Source organism: Lethenteron reissneri, chromosome 52 (assembly GCF_015708825.2).
Source record: "Lethenteron reissneri isolate LAM-NWPU_2019-01 chromosome 52, ASM1570882v1, whole genome shotgun sequence".
NCBI classification, from domain to species: Eukaryota; Metazoa; Chordata; class Hyperoartia; order Petromyzontiformes; family Petromyzontidae; genus Lethenteron; species Lethenteron reissneri.
The window spans coordinates 6520563-6539778 of record NC_083830.1 but is presented as its reverse complement, the minus strand read 5'-3'; the positions used below and the strand labels follow the sequence as shown (position 1 = coordinate 6539778).

Genomic DNA, 19216 nt, shown 5'->3' with positions numbered 1-19216 from the left:
GCGTGAGTGCTGTGGCTGTACCGGTTTGTACTGTGTGAGTGCTGTGGCTGTACCGGTTTGTACTGTGTGAGTGCTGTGGCTGTAGCGGTTTGTACTGTGTGAGTGCTGTGGCTGTACCGGTTTGTACTGTGTGAGTGCTGTGGCTGTACCGGTTTGTACTGTGTGAGTGCTGTGGCTGTACCGGTTTGGAATGTGTGAGTGTTGTGGCTGTACCGGTTTGTACTGCGTGAGTGCTGTGGCTGTACCGGTTTGTACTGTGTGAGTGCTGTGGCTGTACCGGTTTGTAATGTGTGAGTGTTGTGGCTGTACCGGTTTGTACTGCGTGAGTGCTGTGGCTGTACCGGTTTGTACTGCGTGAGTGCTGTGGCTGTACCGGTTTGTACTGTGTGAGTGCTGTGGCTGTACCGGTTTGTAATGTGTGAGTGCTGTGGCTGTACCGGTTTGTACTGTGTGAGTGGTGTGGCTGTACCGGTTTGTACTGTGTGAGTGTTGTGGCTGTACCGGTTTGTACTGTGTGAGTGTTGTGGCTGTACCGGTTTGTACTGTGTGAGTGTTGTGGCTGTACCGGTGTGTACTGTGTGAGTGTTGTGGCTGTACCGGTGTGTACTGTGTGAGTGCTGTGGCTGTACCGGTTTGTACTGTGTGAGTGCTTTGGCTGTACCGGTTTGTAATGTGTGAGTGTTGTGGCTGTACCGGTTTGTACTGCGTGAGTGCTGTGGCTGTACCGGTTTGTACTGTGTGAGTGCTGTGGCTGTACCGGTTTGTACTGTGCGAGTGCTGTGGCTGTACCGGTGTGTACTGCGTGAGTGCTGTGGCTGTACCGGTTTGTACTGCCTGAGTGTTGTGGCTGTACCGGTTTGTACTGTGCGAGTGCTGTGGCTGTACTGGTGTGTACTGCGTGAGTGCTGTAGCTGTACCGGTTTGTACTGTGTGAGTGCTGTGGCTGTACCGGTGTGTACTGCGTGAGTGCTGTAGCTGTACCGGTTTGTACTGTGTGAGTGTTGTGGCTGTACCGGTGTGTACTGTACGAGTGCTGTAGCTGTACCGGTTTGTACTGTATGAGTGCTGTGGCTGTACTGGTGTGTACTGTATGAGTGCTGTGGCTGTACCGGTTTGTACTGTATGAGTGCTGTGGCTGTACCGGTGTGTACTACGTGAGTGCTGTGGCTGTACCGGTTTGTACTGTGTGAGTGCTGTGGCTGTACCGGTGTGTACTGCACGAGTGCTGTGCCTGTACCGGTTTGTACTGCGTGAGTGCTGTGGCTGTACCGGTTTGTACTACGTGAGTGCTGTGGCTGTACCGGTTTGTACTGTGTGAGTGCTGTGGCTGTACCGGTTTGTACTGTGTGAGTGCTGTGGCTGTAGCGGTTTGTACTGTGTGAGTGCTGTGACTGTACTGGTTTGTACTGTGTGAGTGCTGTGGCTGTACCGGTGTGTACTGTATGAGTGCTGTGGCTGTACCGGTTTGTACTGTATGAGTGCTGTGGCTGTACCGGTTTGTACTGCGTGAGTGCTGTGGCTGTACCGGTTTGTACTGTGTGAGTGCTGTGGCTGTACCGGTTTGTACTGTGTGAGTGCTGTGGCTGTAGCGGTTTGTACTGTGTGAGTGCTGTGGCTGTACCGGTTTGTACTGTGTGAGTGCTGTGGCTGTACCGGTTTGTACTGTGTGAGTGCTGTGGCTGTACCGGTTTGGAATGTGTGAGTGTTGTGGCTGTACCGGTTTGTACTGCGTGAGTGCTGTGGCTGTACCGGTTTGTACTGTGTGAGTGCTGTGGCTGTACCGGTTTGTAATGTGTGAGTGTTGTGGCTGTACCGGTTTGTACTGCGTGAGTGCTGTGGCTGTACCGGTTTGTACTGCGTGAGTGCTGTGGCTGTACCGGTTTGTACTGTGTGAGTGCTGTGGCTGTACCGGTTTGTAATGTGTGAGTGCTGTGGATGTACCGGTTTGTAATGTGTGAGTGCTGTGGCTGTACCGGTTTGTACTGTGTGAGTGGTGTGGCTGTACCGGTTTGTACTGTGTGAGTGTTGTGGCTGTACCGGTTTGTACTGTGTGAGTGTTGTGGCTGTACCGGTTTGTACTGTGTGAGTGTTGTGGCTGTACCGGTGTGTACTGTGTGAGTGTTGTGGCTGTCCCGGTGTGTACTGTGTGAGTGCTGTGGCTGTACCGGTTTGTACTGTGTGAGTGCTGTGGCTGTACCGGTTTGTACTGTGTGAGTGGTGTGGCTGTACCGGTGTGTACTGTGTGAGTGTTGTGGCAGTACCGGTTTGTACTGTGTGAGTGCTGTGGCTGTACCGGTTTGTACTGCGCGAGTGCTGTGGCTGTACCGGTTTGTACTGTGTGAGTGCTGTGGCTGTACCGGTTTGTACTGTGTGAGTGCTGTGGCTGTACCGGTGTGTACTGCGTGAGTGCTGTAGCTGTACCGGTTTGTACTGTATGAGTGCTGTGGCTGTACCGGTGTGTACTGTATGAGTGCTGTGGCTGTACCGGTTTGTACTGTATGAGTGCTGTGGCTGTACCGGTGTGTACTACGTGAGTGCTGTGGCTGTACCGGTTTGTACTGCGCGAGTGCTGTGGCTGTACCGGTGTGTACTGCGTGAGTGCTGTGGCTGTACCGGTGTGTACTGCGTGAGTGCTGTGCCTGTACCGGTTCGTACTGCGTGAGTGCTGTGGCTGTACCGGTTTGTACTACGTGAGTGCTGTGGCTGTACCGGTTTGTACTGTGTGAGTGCTGTGGCTGTACCGGTTTGTACTGTGTGAGTGCTGTGGCTGTAGCGGTTTGTACTGTGTGAGTGCTGTGGCTGTACCGGTTTGTACTGTGTGAGTGCTGTGGCTGTACCGGTTTGTACTGTGTGAGTGCTGTGGCTGTACCGGTTTGGAATGTGTGAGTGTTGTGGCTGTACCGGTTTGTACTGTGTGAGTGCTGTGGCTGTACCGGTTTGTACTGTGTGAGTGCTGTGGCTGTAGCTGTTGTACTGTGTGAGTGCTGTGGCTGTACCGGTTTGTACTGTGTGAGTGCTGTGGCTGTACCGGTTTGTACTGTGTGAGTGCTGCGGCTGTACCGGTTTAGAATGTGTGAGTGTTGTGGCTGTACCGGTTTGTACTGCGTGAGTGCTGTGGCTGTACCGGTTTGTACTGTGTGAGTGCTGTGGCTGTACCGGTTTGTAATGTGTGAGTGTTGTGGCTGTACCGGTTTGTACTGCGTGAGTGCTGTGGCTGTACCGGTTTGTACTGCGTGAGTGCTGTGGCTGTACCGGTTTGTACTGTGTGAGTGCTGTGGCTGTACCGGTTTGTAATGTGTGAGTGCTGTGGCTGTACCGGTTTGTACTGTGTGAATGCTGTGGCTGTACCGGTTTGTAATACGTGAGTGTTGTGGCTGTACCGGTTTGTACTGCGTGAGTGCTGTGGCTGTACCGGTTTGTACTGTGTGAGTGCTGTGGCTGTACCGGTTTGTACTGTGTGAGTGCTGTGGCTGTACCGGTTTGTACTGTGTGAGTGTTGTGGCTGTACCGGTTTGTACTGTGTGAGTGTTGTGGCTGTACCGGTGTGTACTGTGTGAGTGTTGTGGCTGTACCGGTTTGTAATGTGTGAGTGCTGTGGCTGTACCGGTTTGTACTGTGTGAATGCTGTGGCTGTACCGGTTTGTAATACGTGAGTGTTGTGGCTGTACCGGTTTGTACTGCGTGAGTGCTGTGGCTGTACCGGTTTGTACTGTGTGAGTGCTGTGGCTGTACCGGTTTGTACTGTGTGAGTGCTGTGGCTGTACCGGTTTGTACTGTGTGAGTGTTGTGGCTGTACCGGTTTGTACTGTGTGAGTGTTGTGGCTGTACCGGTGTGTACTGTGTGAGTGTTGTGGCTGTACCGGTGTGTACTGTGTGAGTGCTGTGGCTGTACCGGTTTGTAATGTGTGAGTGCTGTGGCTGTACCGGTTTGTACTGTGCGAGTGCTGTGGCTGTACCGGTTTGTAATGTGAGAGTGCTGTGGCTGTACCGGTTTGTAATGTGTGAGTGTTGTGGCTGTACCGGTTTGTACTGCGTGAGTGCTGTGGCTGTACCGGTTTGTACTGCGTGAGTGCTGTGGCTGTACCGGTTTGTACTGTGTGAGTGCTGTGGCTGTACCGGTTTGTAATGTGTGAGTGCTGTGGATGTACCGGTTTGTAATGTGTGAGTGCTGTGGCTGTACCGGTTTGTACTGTGTGAGTGGTGTGGCTGTACCGGTTTGTACTGTGTGAGTGTTGTGGCTGTACCGGTTTGTACTGTGTGAGTGTTGTGGCTGTACCGGTTTGTACTGTGTGAGTGTTGTGGCTGTACCGGTGTGTACTGTGTGAGTGTTGTGGCTGTCCCGGTGTGTACTGTGTGAGTGCTGTGGCTGTACCGGTTTGTACTGTGTGAGTGCTGTGGCTGTACCGGTTTGTACTGTGTGAGTGGTGTGGCTGTACCGGTGTGTACTGTGTGAGTGTTGTGGCAGTACCGGTTTGTACTGTGTGAGTGCTGTGGCTGTACCGGTTTGTACTGCGCGAGTGCTGTGGCTGTACCGGTTTGTACTGTGTGAGTGCTGTGGCTGTACCGGTTTGTACTGTGTGAGTGCTGTGGCTGTACCGGTGTGTACTGCGTGAGTGCTGTAGCTGTACCGGTTTGTACTGTATGAGTGCTGTGGCTGTACCGGTGTGTACTGTATGAGTGCTGTGGCTGTACCGGTTTGTACTGTATGAGTGCTGTGGCTGTACCGGTGTGTACTACGTGAGTGCTGTGGCTGTACCGGTTTGTACTGCGCGAGTGCTGTGGCTGTACCGGTGTGTACTGCGTGAGTGCTGTGGCTGTACCGGTGTGTACTGCGTGAGTGCTGTGCCTGTACCGGTTCGTACTGCGTGAGTGCTGTGGCTGTACCGGTTTGTACTACGTGAGTGCTGTGGCTGTACCGGTTTGTACTGTGTGAGTGCTGTGGCTGTACCGGTTTGTACTGTGTGAGTGCTGTGGCTGTAGCGGTTTGTACTGTGTGAGTGCTGTGGCTGTACCGGTTTGTACTGTGTGAGTGCTGTGGCTGTACCGGTTTGTACTGTGTGAGTGCTGTGGCTGTACCGGTTTGGAATGTGTGAGTGTTGTGGCTGTACCGGTTTGTACTGTGTGAGTGCTGTGGCTGTACCGGTTTGTACTGTGTGAGTGCTGTGGCTGTAGCTGTTTGTACTGTGTGAGTGCTGTGGCTGTACCGGTTTGTACTGTGTGAGTGCTGTGGCTGTACCGGTTTGTACTGTGTGAGTGCTGCGGCTGTACCGGTTTAGAATGTGTGAGTGTTGTGGCTGTACCGGTTTGTACTGCGTGAGTGCTGTGGCTGTACCGGTTTGTACTGTGTGAGTGCTGTGGCTGTACCGGTTTGTAATGTGTGAGTGTTGTGGCTGTACCGGTTTGTACTGCGTGAGTGCTGTGGCTGTACCGGTTTGTACTGCGTGAGTGCTGTGGCTGTACCGGTTTGTACTGTGTGAGTGCTGTGGCTGTACCGGTTTGTAATGTGTGAGTGCTGTGGCTGTACCGGTTTGTACTGTGTGAATGCTGTGGCTGTACCGGTTTGTAATACGTGAGTGTTGTGGCTGTACCGGTTTGTACTGCGTGAGTGCTGTGGCTGTACCGGTTTGTACTGTGTGAGTGCTGTGGCTGTACCGGTTTGTACTGTGTGAGTGCTGTGGCTGTACCGGTTTGTACTGTGTGAGTGTTGTGGCTGTACCGGTTTGTACTGTGTGAGTGTTGTGGCTGTACCGGTGTGTACTGTGTGAGTGTTGTGGCTGTACCGGTGTGTACTGTGTGAGTGCTGTGGCTGTACCGGTTTGTAATGTGTGAGTGCTGTGGCTGTACCGGTTTGTACTGTGCGAGTGCTGTGGCTGTACCGGTTTGTAATGTGAGAGTGTTGTGGCTGTACCGGTTTGTACTGCGTGAGTGCTGTGGCTGTACCGGTTTGTACTGTGTGAGTGCTGTGGCTGTACCGGTTTGTACTGTGTGAGTGTTGTGGCTGTACCGGTTTGTACTGTGTGAGTGTTGTGGCTGTACCGGTGTGTACTGTGTGAGTGTTGTGGCTGTACCGGTGTGTACTGTGTGAGTGCTGTGGCTGTACCGGTTTGTACTGTGTGAGTGCTGTGGCTGTACCGGTTTGTAATGCGCGAGTGTTGTGGCTGTACCGGTTTGTACTGCGTGAGTGCTGTGGCTGTACCGGTTTGTACTGTGTGAGTGCTGTGGCTGTACCGGTTTGTAATGTGTGAGTGCTGTGGCTGTACCGGTTTGTACTGTGTGAGTGCTGTAGCTGTACCGGTTTGTACTACGTGAGTGTTGTGGCTGTACCGGTTTGTACTGTGTGAGTGCTGTGGCTGTACCGGTTTGTACTGTGTGAGTGTTGTGGCTGTACCGGTGTGTACTGCGTGAGTGTTGTGGCTGTACCGGTTTGTACTGTGTGAGTGCTGTGGCTGTACCAGTTTGTACTGCGTGAGTGCTGTGGCTGTACCGGCGTGTACTGCGTGAGTGTTGTGGCTGTACCGGTTTGTACTGTGTGAGTGCTGTGGCTGTACCGGTTTGTACTGCGTGAGTGCTGTGGCTGTACCGGTGTGTACTGCGTGAGTGCTGTGGCTGTACCGGTTTGTACTGCGTGAGTGCTGTGGCTGTACCGGTTTGTACTGTGTGAGTGCTGTGGCTGTACCGGTTTGTACTGTGTGAGTGCTGTGGCTGTACCGGTTTGTACTGCGTGAGTGCTGTGGCTGTACCGGTGTGTACTGCGTGAGTGCTGTGGCTGTACCGGTTTGTACTGCGTGAGTGCTGTGGCTGTACCGGTGTGTACTGCCTGAGTGCTGTGGCTGTACCGGTTTGTACTGTGTGAGTGCTGTGGCTGTACCGGTTTGTACTGTGTGAGTGCTGTGGCTGTACCGGTTTGTACAGTGTGAGTGCTGTGGCTGTACCGGTTTGTACTGTGTGAGTGTTGTTGCTGTACCGGTGTGTACTGCGTGAGTGCTGTGGCTGTACCGGTTTGTACTGCGTGAGTGCTGTGGCTGTACCGGTTTGTACTGCGTGAGTGCTGTGGCTGTACCGGTTTGTACTGTGTGAGTGTTGTAGCTGTACCGGTTTGTAATGTGTGAGTGTTGTGGCTGTACCGGTTTGTACACCACCACTGTGCACTGCAGTACACCACCACTGTGCACTGCAGTACACCACCACTGTGTACTGCAGTACACCACCACTGTGTACTGCAGTACACCACCACTGTGTACTGCAGTACACCACCACTGTGTACTGCTGTACACCACCACCGTGTACTGCAGTACACCACCACCGTGTACTGCAGTACACCACCACCGTGTACTGCAGTACACCACCACCGTGTACTGCAGTAGACCACCACCGTGTACTGCAGTACACCACCACCGTGTACTGCAGTACACAACTACTGTGTACTTCAGTACACCACTACCGTGTACTGCAGTACACCACTACCGTGTACTGCTACACCACCCCTGTGTACTGCAGTACACCACCACTACCGTGTACTGGAGTACACCACCACTGTGTACTGCCACACCACCACCGTGTACTACAGTACACCACTACCGTGTACTGCAGTACACCACTACCATGTACTGCAGTACACCACCACCGTGTACTGCAGTACACCACGACTGTGTACTGCAGTACACCACCACTACCGTGTACTGGAGTACACCACCACTGTGTACTGCCACACCACCACCGTGTACTGCAGTACACCACTACCGTGTACTGCAGTACACCACCACCGTGTACTGCAGTACACCACCACCGTGTACTGCAGTACACCACCACCGTGTACTGCAGTACACCACCACCGTGTACTGCAGTACACAACTACCGTGTACTGCAGTACACCACCACTGTGTACTGCAGTACACCACCACTGTGTACTGCAGTACTCCACCACTGTGTACTGCAGTACTCCACCACTGTGTACTGCAGTACACCACCACTGTGTACTGCTACACCACCACTGTGTACTGCTACACCACCACTGTGTACTGCAGGACACCACCACTACCGTGTACTGGAGTACACCACCACTGTGTACTGCCACACCACCACCGTGTACTGCAGTACACCACTACCGTGTACTGCAGTACACCACTACCGTGTACTGCAGTACACCACTACCGTGTACTGCAGTACACCACCAGTGTACTGCTACACCACCACCGTGTACTGCTACACCACCACCGTGTACTGCAGTACACCACCAATGTGTACTGGAGTACACCACCACCGTGTACTGCAGTACACCACCACCGTGTACTGCAGTACACCACCACTACCGTGTACTGGAGTACACCACCACTGTGTACTGCCACACCACCACCGTGTACTACAGTACACCACTACCGTGTACTGCAGTACACCACTACCATGTACTGCAGTACACCACCACCGTGTACTGCAGTACACCACCACTACCGTGTACTGGAGTACACCACCACTGTGTACTGCCACACCACCACTGTGTACTGCAGTACACCACTACCGTGTACTGCAGTACACCACTACCGTGTACTGCAGTACACCACTACCGTGTACTGCAGTACACCACCACCGTGTACTGCAGTACACCACCACCGTGTACTGCAGTACACCACCACCGTGTACTGCAGTACACAACTACCGTGTACTGCAGTACACCACCACTGTGTACTGCAGTACACCACCACTGTGTACTGCAGTACTCCACCACTGTACTGCAGTACTCCACCACTGTGTACTGCAGTACACCACCACTGTGTACTGCAATACACCACCACTGTGTACTGCTACACCACCACTGTGTACTGCTACACCACCACTGTGTACTGCTACACCACCACTGTGTACTGCAGGACACCACCACTACCGTGTACTGGAGTACACCACCACTGTGTACTGCCACACCACCACCGTGTACTGCAGTACACCACTACCGTGTACTGCAGTACACCACTACCGTGTACTGCAGTACACCACTACCGTGTACTGCAGTACACCACCAGTGTACTGCTACACCACCACCGTGTACTGCTACACCACCACCGTGTACTGCAGTACACCACCAATGTGTACTGGAGTACACCACCACCGTGTACTGCAGTACACCACCACCGTGTACTGCAGTACACAACTACTGTGTACTGCAGTACACCACTACCGTGTACTGCAGTACACCACTACCGTGTACTGCAGTACACCACTACCGTGTACTGCAGTACACCACCACTGTGTACTGCTACACCACCACTGTGTACTGCTACACCACCACTGTACTGCTACACCACCAGTGTGTACTGCAGTACACCACTACTGTGTACTGCAGTACACCACCAGTGTGTACTGCAGTACACCACCACTGTGTACTGCAGTACACCACCAGTGTGTACTGCAGTACACCACCACTGTGTACTGCAGTACACCACCACTGTGTACTGCTACACTGTACTGCAGTACACCACCACTGTGCACTGCTACACCACCACTGTGCACTGCTACACCACCACTGTGTACTGCTAAACCACCACTGTGTAATGCTACACCACCACTGTGTACTGCAGTACACCACTACTATGTACTGCTACACCACCACTGTGTACTGCAGTACACCACCACTGTGTACTGCTACACCACCGGTGTGTACTGCTACACCACCACTGTGTACTGCAGTACACCACCACCGTGTACTGCAGTACACCACTAGGTACTACCGGTAACACTACAAGCTAATATCTACTACTACCACCACCAGCATACTACTGTACTGTGTGTTGGCTAGTACTGTACCAGCACAGTACAGCCGTGCAGTCCATGTGTACTGTCGTGCAGTCCATGTGTACTGTTGTGTGCTGCCCCTCCCCCGCGAGGTGGTGGTGGTGAGTGGCCCGGGGTGGTTGTGGTGGTGGTGAGGGTTGTGGTGGTGGTGGTGGTTGTGGTGGTAGTAGGGGTTGTGGTAGCGGGGGTTGTGGTGGTGGTGGTAGTGGGGGTTGTGGTGGTGGTTGTGGTGGTGGTAGTGGTGGTGGGGTGATTGTGGTAGTGAGGGTTGTAGTAGTGAGGGTTGTGGTGGTGGTGGTGGTAGTGGGGGTGATTGTGGTAGTGGTGGTAGTGGGGGTTGTTGTGGTGGTGGTGGTGAGTGGCCGGGGGTGGTTGTGGTAGTGAGGGTTGTGGTAGTAGTGAGGGTTGTGGTGGTGGTAGTGGGGGTTGTTGTGGTGGTGGTAGTGGTGGTCGTGGTGGTAGTGGTGGTGGTAGTGAGGGTTGTGGTGGTGGTAGTGGTTGTGGTGGTGGTAGTGGTTGTGGTGGTGGTAGTGGGGGTTGTGGTGGTGGTGGCCCGGGGTGGTTGTGGTAGTGAGGGTTGTGGTGGTGGTGGTGGTAGTGAGGGTTGTTGTGGTAGTGGGGGTTGTGGTGGTGGTAGTGGTGGTTGTGGTGGTGGTAGTGAGGGTTGTTGTGGTGGTGGTAGTGAGGGTTGTTGTGGTGGTTGTGGTGGTGGTAGTGAGGGTTGTTGTGGTGGTGGTTGTGGTGGTGGTAGTGGGGGTTGTGGTAGTGGTGGTGGTAGTGAGGGTTGTAGTGGGAGTTGTGGTGGTGGTGAGGGTGGTGGTAGTGGTGGTTGTGGTGGTGGTAGTGAGGGTGGGGGGTGGTTGTGAGGGTTGTGGTGGTGGTAGTGGTGGTTGTTGTGGTAGTGGTGGTTGTGGTGGTAGTGGTGGTGGTAGCGGTGGTGGTGGTGGGGGTTGTGGTGGTGGGGGTTGTGGTGGTAGTGGGGGTTGTGGTAGTGGGGGTGGTTGTGGTAGTGAGGGTTGTGGTGGTGGTAGTGGGGGTTGTGAGGGTTGTGGTGGTAGTGGGGGTTGTTGTGGTGGTGGTAGTGGGGGTTGTGGTGGTAGTCGTAGTAGTGGGGGTTGTGGTGGTAGTGATAGTGAGGGTTGTGGTGGTAGTGGTGGTGGTTGTGGTGGTGGTGGTTGTGGTGTTGGTTGTGGTAGTGAGGGTTGTGGTGGGGGTGGTTGTGGTGGTAGTGGGAGTGGTGGTAGTGGTGGTTGTGATGGTGGTAGTGAGGGTTGTGGTAGTGGTGGGGGTGGTTGTGGTGGTATTGGAGGTTGTGGTAGTGGTGGGGGTGGTTGTGGTGGTAGTGGAGGTTGTGGTGGTAGTGGTGGTTGTGGTGGTAGTGAGGGTTATGGTAGTGGTGGGGGTGGTTGTGGTGGTAGTAGGGGTGGTTGTAGTAGTGAGGGTGGTTGTGGTGGTAGTGGGAGTTGTGGTGGTGGTAGTGGTGAGGGTTGTGGTGGTAGTGGTGAGGGTTGTGGTGGTAGTGGGGGTTGTGGTGGTAGTGGGGGTGGTGGTGGTAGTGGTGAGGGTTGTGGTGGTAGTGGGGGTTGTGGTGGTGGTGGTGGTAGTGGGGGTTGTGGTGGTGGTGGTAGTGGTGAGGGTTGTGGTGGAAGTGGGGGTTGTGGTGGTGGTGGTAGTGGGGGTTGTGGTGGTGGTGGTAGTGGTGAGGGTTGTGGTGGTAGTGGTGGTAGTGGTGGTGGTAGTAGTGGTGGTAGTGGTGGTTGTGGAGGTAGTAGTTGTGGTAGTGGTGGTGGTAGTGGTGGTGGTAGTGGTTGTGGTAGTGGTGGTGGTAGTGGTGGTGGTAGTGGTGGTGGTAGTGGTGGTAGTGGTGGTGGTAGTGGGGGTGGTTGTGGTGGTGGTATTGGTGCTGGTAGTGGTAGTGGTGGTAGTGGTAGTAGTGGTGGTAGTGGTGGTGATAGTGGTGGTGGTGGTGTTGGTAGTGATAGTGGTGGTTGTTGTGGTAGTGGTGGTTGTGGTGGTGATAGTGGTGGTTGTAGTGGTGGTGAGGGTTGTTGTGGTAGTGATAGTGGTGGTTGTTGTGGTAGTGGTGGTTGTGGTGGTGGTAGTGGTGGTTGTGGTGGTGAGGGTTGTTGTGGTAGTGATAGTGGTGGTTGTTGTGGTAGTGGTGGTTGTGGTGGTGGTAGTGGTGGTTGTGGTGGTGGTGAGGGTTGTTGTGGTAGTGATAGTGGTGGTTGTTGTGGTAGTGGTGGTGGTAGTGGTGGTTGTGGTGGTGGTGAGGGTTGTTGTGGTAGTGATAGTGGTGGTTGTTGTGGTAGTGGTGGTGGTAGTGGTGGTTGTGGTGGTGGTGAGGGTTGTTGTGGTAGTGATAGTGGTGGTTGTTGTGGTAGTGGTGGTGGTAGTGGTGGTTGTGGTGGTGGTTGTTGTGGTAGTGATAGTGGTGGTTGTTGTGGTAGTGGTGGTAGTGGTGGTGGTAGTAGTGGTTGTGGTGGTGGTGAGGGTTGTTGTGGTAGTGATAGTGGTGGTTGTTGTGGTAGTGGTGGTAGTGGTGGTGGTAGTGGTGGTTGTGGTGGTGGTGAGGGTTGTTGTTGTAGTGATAGTGGTGGTTGTTGTGGTAGTGGTGGTAGTGGTGGTGGTAGTGGTGGTTGTGGTGGTGGTGAGGGTTGTTGTGGTAGTGATAGTGGTGGTTGTTGTGGTAGTGGTGGTAGTGGTGGTGGTAGTGGTGGTTGTGGTGAGGGTTGTTGTGGTAGTGATAGTGGTGGTGGTTGTGGTAGTGGTGGTTGTGGTTGTGGTGAGGGTTGTTGTGGTAGTGATAGTGGTGGTTGTTGTGGTAGTGGTGGTTGTGGTAGTGGTGGTTGTGGTGAGGGTTGTTGTGGTAGTGATAGTGGTGGTTGTTGTGGTAGTGGTGGTAGTGGTGGTAGTGATAGTGGTGGTTGTTGTGGTAGTGGTTGTTGTGGTAGTGGTGGTTGTGGTGAGGGTTGTTGTGGTAGTGATAGTGGTGGTTGTTGTGGTAGTGATGGTAGTGGTGGTTGTGGTAGTGGTGGTTGTGGTGAGGGTTGTTGTGGTAGTGATAGTGGTGGTTGTTGTGGTAGTGGTGGTAGTGATAGTGGTGGTTGTTGTGGTAGTGGTTGTTGTGGTAGTGGTGGTAGTGGTGGTTGTGGTTGTGGTGAGGGTTGTTGTGGTAGTGATAGTGGTGGTGGCGGCCTCACCCAGCAATAGGAGGCGATGCGTGGCGCGGTATTGCTGTTTCTCGCGCGCGAGCTGTCTCTCGATTTTCTTGTTGGCCTCCCTCTGCGCCTTCTCGTCCGTCCGCTGGTCTTCGGTCTTGCTGTCGAAGCAGCCCATGGCGGCAATCTCCTCCTCCTCCTCCTCCCCCGGCCTAGCCCGGCCCGCGGGGTGCGACCGTTATGAGAGGCGGCGGTGACGACGGCGGCGGAGGTGGTGGTGGCGACGGTAGCCTGAGGAGGTTGTGAGGGGGTTAGCCGCGCGGACGGTTCTGGTTGGGGGGCGGTGTGGTGGTGGTGGTGGTGGTGATGGTGGTGGTGGCGGGAAGGGGAGAGACAAACACGGCCGCGGGGAAAGAGAAAAAAAAATCCCGCGCCCGCGCGAGACTCTCCCTCACGCGACGACGATTGCGGTTTGACGGTAATTGGGTTTGTGAGGTTGGTGGTGGGGGGGTTAATTAATCGGGCTAATTGCGGTGATGTTATAATTAATTTTTTCTCTCTCTCTCGCTCTCTTGCGAGGGGGAGGCGAGAGCCGCGAGCCCCCGGCGCGCCACTTTTATATAGAGGGGGAGGGGGCCACGCCCACCGCGCAAGCTCCGCCCACTCGCAGCCAAGCCACGCCCCCATCTCACAGCCACGCCACGCCCACCGCGCAAGCTCCGCCCACTCGCAGATAAGCTCCGCCCACTCGCAGCCAAGGCCCGCTTCTCCCACCCCACCCTTCCCTTCTCCTCCACCCCTCCCCCCATCGCTTAGCAGGGGCACGTGCCACCAGCAGCAGCAGCAGCGACTGGACGCGGGGTGAGGGGGGGGGCGATTGTCAGAGGGGGCGTGGTCAGAGATGGCAGGGGGCGGGGCGATGGTGAATAAGGGCGGGGCACGAGCGCGAGGCATGCTGGGAGGAGGGTACCGAGGAGAGGGGTCGTTTTCACCCATCTCCTCCCACCCCCCTTGATTCGATTAATATTGCAACTCGATGCAATAATCGATTTCTCCCCATTCACTTTGCGACGAATATACTGCAATTGGATGCGAGAGTAACGAATCGATCGTAATCGACGTTAAGCGCACAAGTAAATTAAATTGCATCGTGGTGGGCGGGGGCTTAATCGATATGAATATTGGAATAGATTTTCTCTGTTTGATGTAATCGATTAATCGGTGGAAGAGGCGTGGTCACGGTGGAGGAAGTAGCGTCACGCGAGCAGTGACGTCAGATCCGGGCAAATTAAGCCCCGCCCTCATCAGCTGGATGGACCACGTGACATCTGACGTCAGCGTGTAGGCCCGCCCTGGTGCTATTTTTAGATTCACATCCGGGTGAGTGGCAGGTCGAGCACGTGACTCGCAAAGAGGCGGGGGCCCTCACTTGGGTTTCTTAGGGTTCAACAGATTCGATGCTACGTAGCCCAAACATCAACAACACATCAGCACCATCATCATCAACATCATCCACATCATCAACACATCACCACCATCATCATCAACATCATCAACACATCACCACCATCATCATCAACACATCACCACCATCACCCCAACATCACCCACATCATCAACACCATCACCCCAACATCAACCACACATCAGCACCATCACCCCAACATCATCCACACATCAGCACCATCACCCCAACATCATCCACACATCAGCACCATCACCCCAACATCATCCACACATCAGCACCATCACCCCAACATCAACCACACATCAGCACCATCACCCCAACATCATCCACACATCAGCACCATCACATCAACACATCAGCACCATCACCCCAACATCAACCACACATCAGCACCATCACCCCAACATCATCCACACATCAGCACCATCACATCAACACATCAGCACCATCACCCCAACATCATCCACACATCAGCACCATCACCCCAACATCATCCACACATCAGCACCATCACATCAACACATCAGCACCATCACCCCAACATCAACCGCACATCAGCACCATCACCCCAACATCATCCACACATCAGCACCATCACATCAACACATCAGCACCATCACCCCAACATCAACCACACATCAGCACCATCACCAACATCATCAACACATCAGCACCATCACCCCAACATCATCCACACATCAGCACCATCACCAACATCATCAACACATCAGCACCATCACCAACATCATCCACACATCAGCACCATCACCAACATCATGCACACATCAGCACCATCACCAACATCATCCACACATCAGCACCATCACCAACATCATCAACACATCAGCACCATCACCAACATCATCCACACATCAGCACCATCACCAACATCATCAACACATCAGCACCATCACCAACATCATCAACACATCAGCACCATCACCAACATCATCCACACATCAGCACCATCACCAACATCATGCACACATCAGCACCATCACCAACATCATGCACACATCAGCACCATCACCAACATCATCAACACATCAGCACCATCACCAACATCATCAACACATCAGCACCATCACCAACATCCACAGATCAGCACCATCACCCCAACATCATCCACACATCAGCACCATCACCCCAACATCAACACATCAGCACCATCACCCCAACATCATCAACACATCACCACCATCACCCCAACATCATCCACACATCAGCACCATCACTCCAACATCATCCACACATCAGCACCATCACCAACATCATCAACACATCAGCACCATCACCCCAACATCATCAAGACATCAGCACCATCACCAACATCATCCACACATCAGCACCATCACCAACATCATCAACACATCAGCACCATCACACCAACATCATCAACACATCAGCACCATCACACCAACATCATCCACACATCAGCACCATCACCAACATCATCAACACATCAGCACCATCACCAACATCATCAACACATCAGCACCATCACCCCAACATCATCCACACATCAGCACCATCACACCAACATCATCCACACATCAGCACCATCACCCCAACATCATCAACACATCAGCACCATCACCAACATCATCCACACATCAGCACCATCACCCCAACATCATCAAGACATCAGCACCATCACCAACATCATCCACACATCAGCACCATCACCCCAACAGCATCAACACATCAGCACCATCACCAACATCATCAACACATCAGCACCATCACCAACATCATGCACACATCAGCACCATCACCAACATCAACACATCAGCACCATCATCAACACATCAGCACCATCACCAACATCATCCACACATCAGCACCATCACCCCAACATCATCCACACATCAGCACCATCACCCCAACATCATCAACACATCAGCACCATCACCCCAACATCATCAACACATCACCACCATCACCCCAACATCATCCACACATCAGCACCATCACCCCAACATCATCCACACATCAGCACCATCACCAACATCATCAACACATCAGCACCATCACCCCAACATCATCAAGACATCAGCACCATCACCAACATCATCCACACATCAGCACCATCACCAACATCATCAACACATCAGCACCATCACACCAACATCATCAACACATCAGCACCATCACACCAACATCATCCACACATCAGCACCATCACCAACATCATCAACACATCAGCACCATCACCAACATCATCAACACATCAGCACCATCACCCCAACATCATCCACACATCAGCACCATCACACCAACATCATCCACACATCAGCACCATCACCCCAACATCATCAACACATCAGCACCATCACCAACATCATCCACACATCAGCACCATCACCCCAACATCATCAAGACATCAGCACCATCACCAACATCATCCACACATCAGCACCATCACCCCAACATCATCAACACATCACCACCATCACACCAACATCATCCACACATCACCACCATCACACCAACATCATCAACACATCACCACCATCACACCAACATCATCCACACATCAGCATCATCACACCAACATCATCCACACATCATCACCATCACACCAACATCACCCACACATCAGCACCATCACACCAACATCATCCACACATCATCACCATCACACCAACATCACCCACACATCAACACCATCACACCAACATCATCCACACATCATCACCATCACACCAACATCATCCACACATCAGCACCATCACCCCAACATCATCCACACAGCACCATCACCCCAACATCATCAACAACGTCAGCAGCATCACACCAACATCATCAACACATCAGCACCATCACCCCAACATCATCAACACATCATCACCATCACCAACATCATCCACACATCAGCACCATCACCCTAACATCATCAACACATCATCACCATCACCAACATCATCCACACATCACCACCATCACCCCAACATCATCCACACATCAGCACCATCACCCCAATCATCCACACATCACCACCATCACCTCAATCATCAACACATCAGCACCATCACAACAACATCATCCACACATCAGCACCATCACCCCAACATCATCAACCCAGCCCCACCCTCCCCACCCAGCCCCTCCCTCCCCACCCAGCCCCTCCCTGCACGACGGACGGACACAATAATCCCCTGTGGGCTGGTGTAACCAGGAGGTTCCTACCAGTAACACCGTCAATAAATCGGACACCGAACATCATCCCATCAGGGTGACCGGGTGACCACAGAGGACCCGGTTATAGCTGCTGATTGTCTCAGCGAGTTGATGATCTCAGCCCCAGGGTCACCAGCAACTTACACAGAGATCCACTTGACGTACCGGTGATTGAGACAACCAGAGCTCTTGATACTGGTAGGAACCTCCTGGTTACACCAGCCCACAGGGGATTATTGTGTCCGTCGTGTAGGGAGGAGCTGGGTGGGGAGGGAGGGGTTGGGTGGGGCTGAGTGGGGAGGGTGATGATGATGAGAGAGAGACACGCAAACTCCAAATATACAGCAGGCCAAGACCTCCTGTAGACCAGGCGAGGTAGTTAACATCTCCTAGCCACCGTGATGATGATGAGAGAGAGAGAGACACGCAAACTCTAAATATACAGCAGCAGGCGTCAGGGTCGCGATCGAACCCACGACCTCCTGTATACCAGGCGAGGTAGTTAACATCTCCTAGCCACCGTGATGATGATGAGAGAGAGAGAGACACGCAAACTCTAAATATACAGCAGCAGGCGTCAGGGTCGCGATCGAACCCACAACCTCCTGTATACCAGGCGAGGTAGTTAACATCTCCTAGCCACCGTGATGATGATGGGAGAGAGACACGCAAACTCTAAATATACAGCAGCAGGCGTCAGGGTCGCGATCGAACCCACGACCTCCTGTAGACCAGGCGAGGTAGTTAACATCTCCTAGCCACCGTGATGATGATGAGAGAGAGAGACACGCAAACTCTAAATATACAGCAGCAGGCGTCAGGGTCGCGATCGAACCCACGACCTCCTGTATACCAGGCGAGGTAGTTAACATCTCCTAGCCACCGTGATGATGATGAGAGAGAAAGAGACACGCAAACTCTAAATATACAGCAGCAGCAGGCGTCAGGGTCGCGATCGAACCCACGACCTCCTGTAGACCAGGCGAGGTAGTTAACATCTCCTAGCCACCGTGATGATGATGAGAGAGAGAGAGAGAGACGCAAACTCTAAATATACAGCAGCAGGCGTCAGGGTCGCGATCGAACCCACGACCTCCTGTAGACCAGGCGAGGTAGTTAACATCTCCTAGCCACCGTGATGATGATGAGAGAGAGAGACACGCAAACTCTAAATATACAGCAGCAGGCGTCAGGGTCGCGATCGAACCCACGACCTCCTGTAGACCAGGCGAGGTAGTTAACATCTCCTAGCCACCGTGATGATGATGAGAGGGAGAGAGACACGCAAACTCTAAATATACAGCAGCAGCAGGCGTCAGGGTCGCGATCGAACCCACGACCTCCTGTAGACCAGGCGAGGTAGTTAACATCTCCTAGCCACCGTGATGATGATGAGAGAGAGAGAGACACGCAAACTCTAAATATACAGCAGCAGGCGTCAGGGTCGCGATCGAACCCACGACCTCCTGTAGACCAGGCGAGGTAGTTAACATCTCCTAGCCACCGTGATGATGATGAGAGAGAGAGACACGCAAACTCTAAATATACAGCAGCAGGCGTCAGGGTCGCGATCGAACCCACGACCTCCTGTAGACCAGGCGAGGTAGTTAACATCTCCTAGCCA

At 53.3% G+C, this 19216-nt stretch overlaps 1 protein-coding gene across 1 annotated transcript in view; it reads right to left on the bottom strand.

Annotated features, from left to right (window-relative positions):
* LOC133355873 (guanine nucleotide-binding protein G(s) subunit alpha-like) overlaps window positions 1-13531 on the bottom strand; it is a 40604-nt gene extending 27073 nt beyond the window's left edge. Inside the window, exon 1 of the mRNA XM_061573286.1 lies at window positions 12987-13531. Within this exon, the coding sequence (XP_061429270.1) occupies window positions 12987-13122 (136 nt within the window). The 5' untranslated portion in view covers window positions 13123-13531. The remainder of the gene's footprint in view (window positions 1-12986) is intronic.
* Window positions 13532-19216: the final 5685 nt, after the last annotated feature.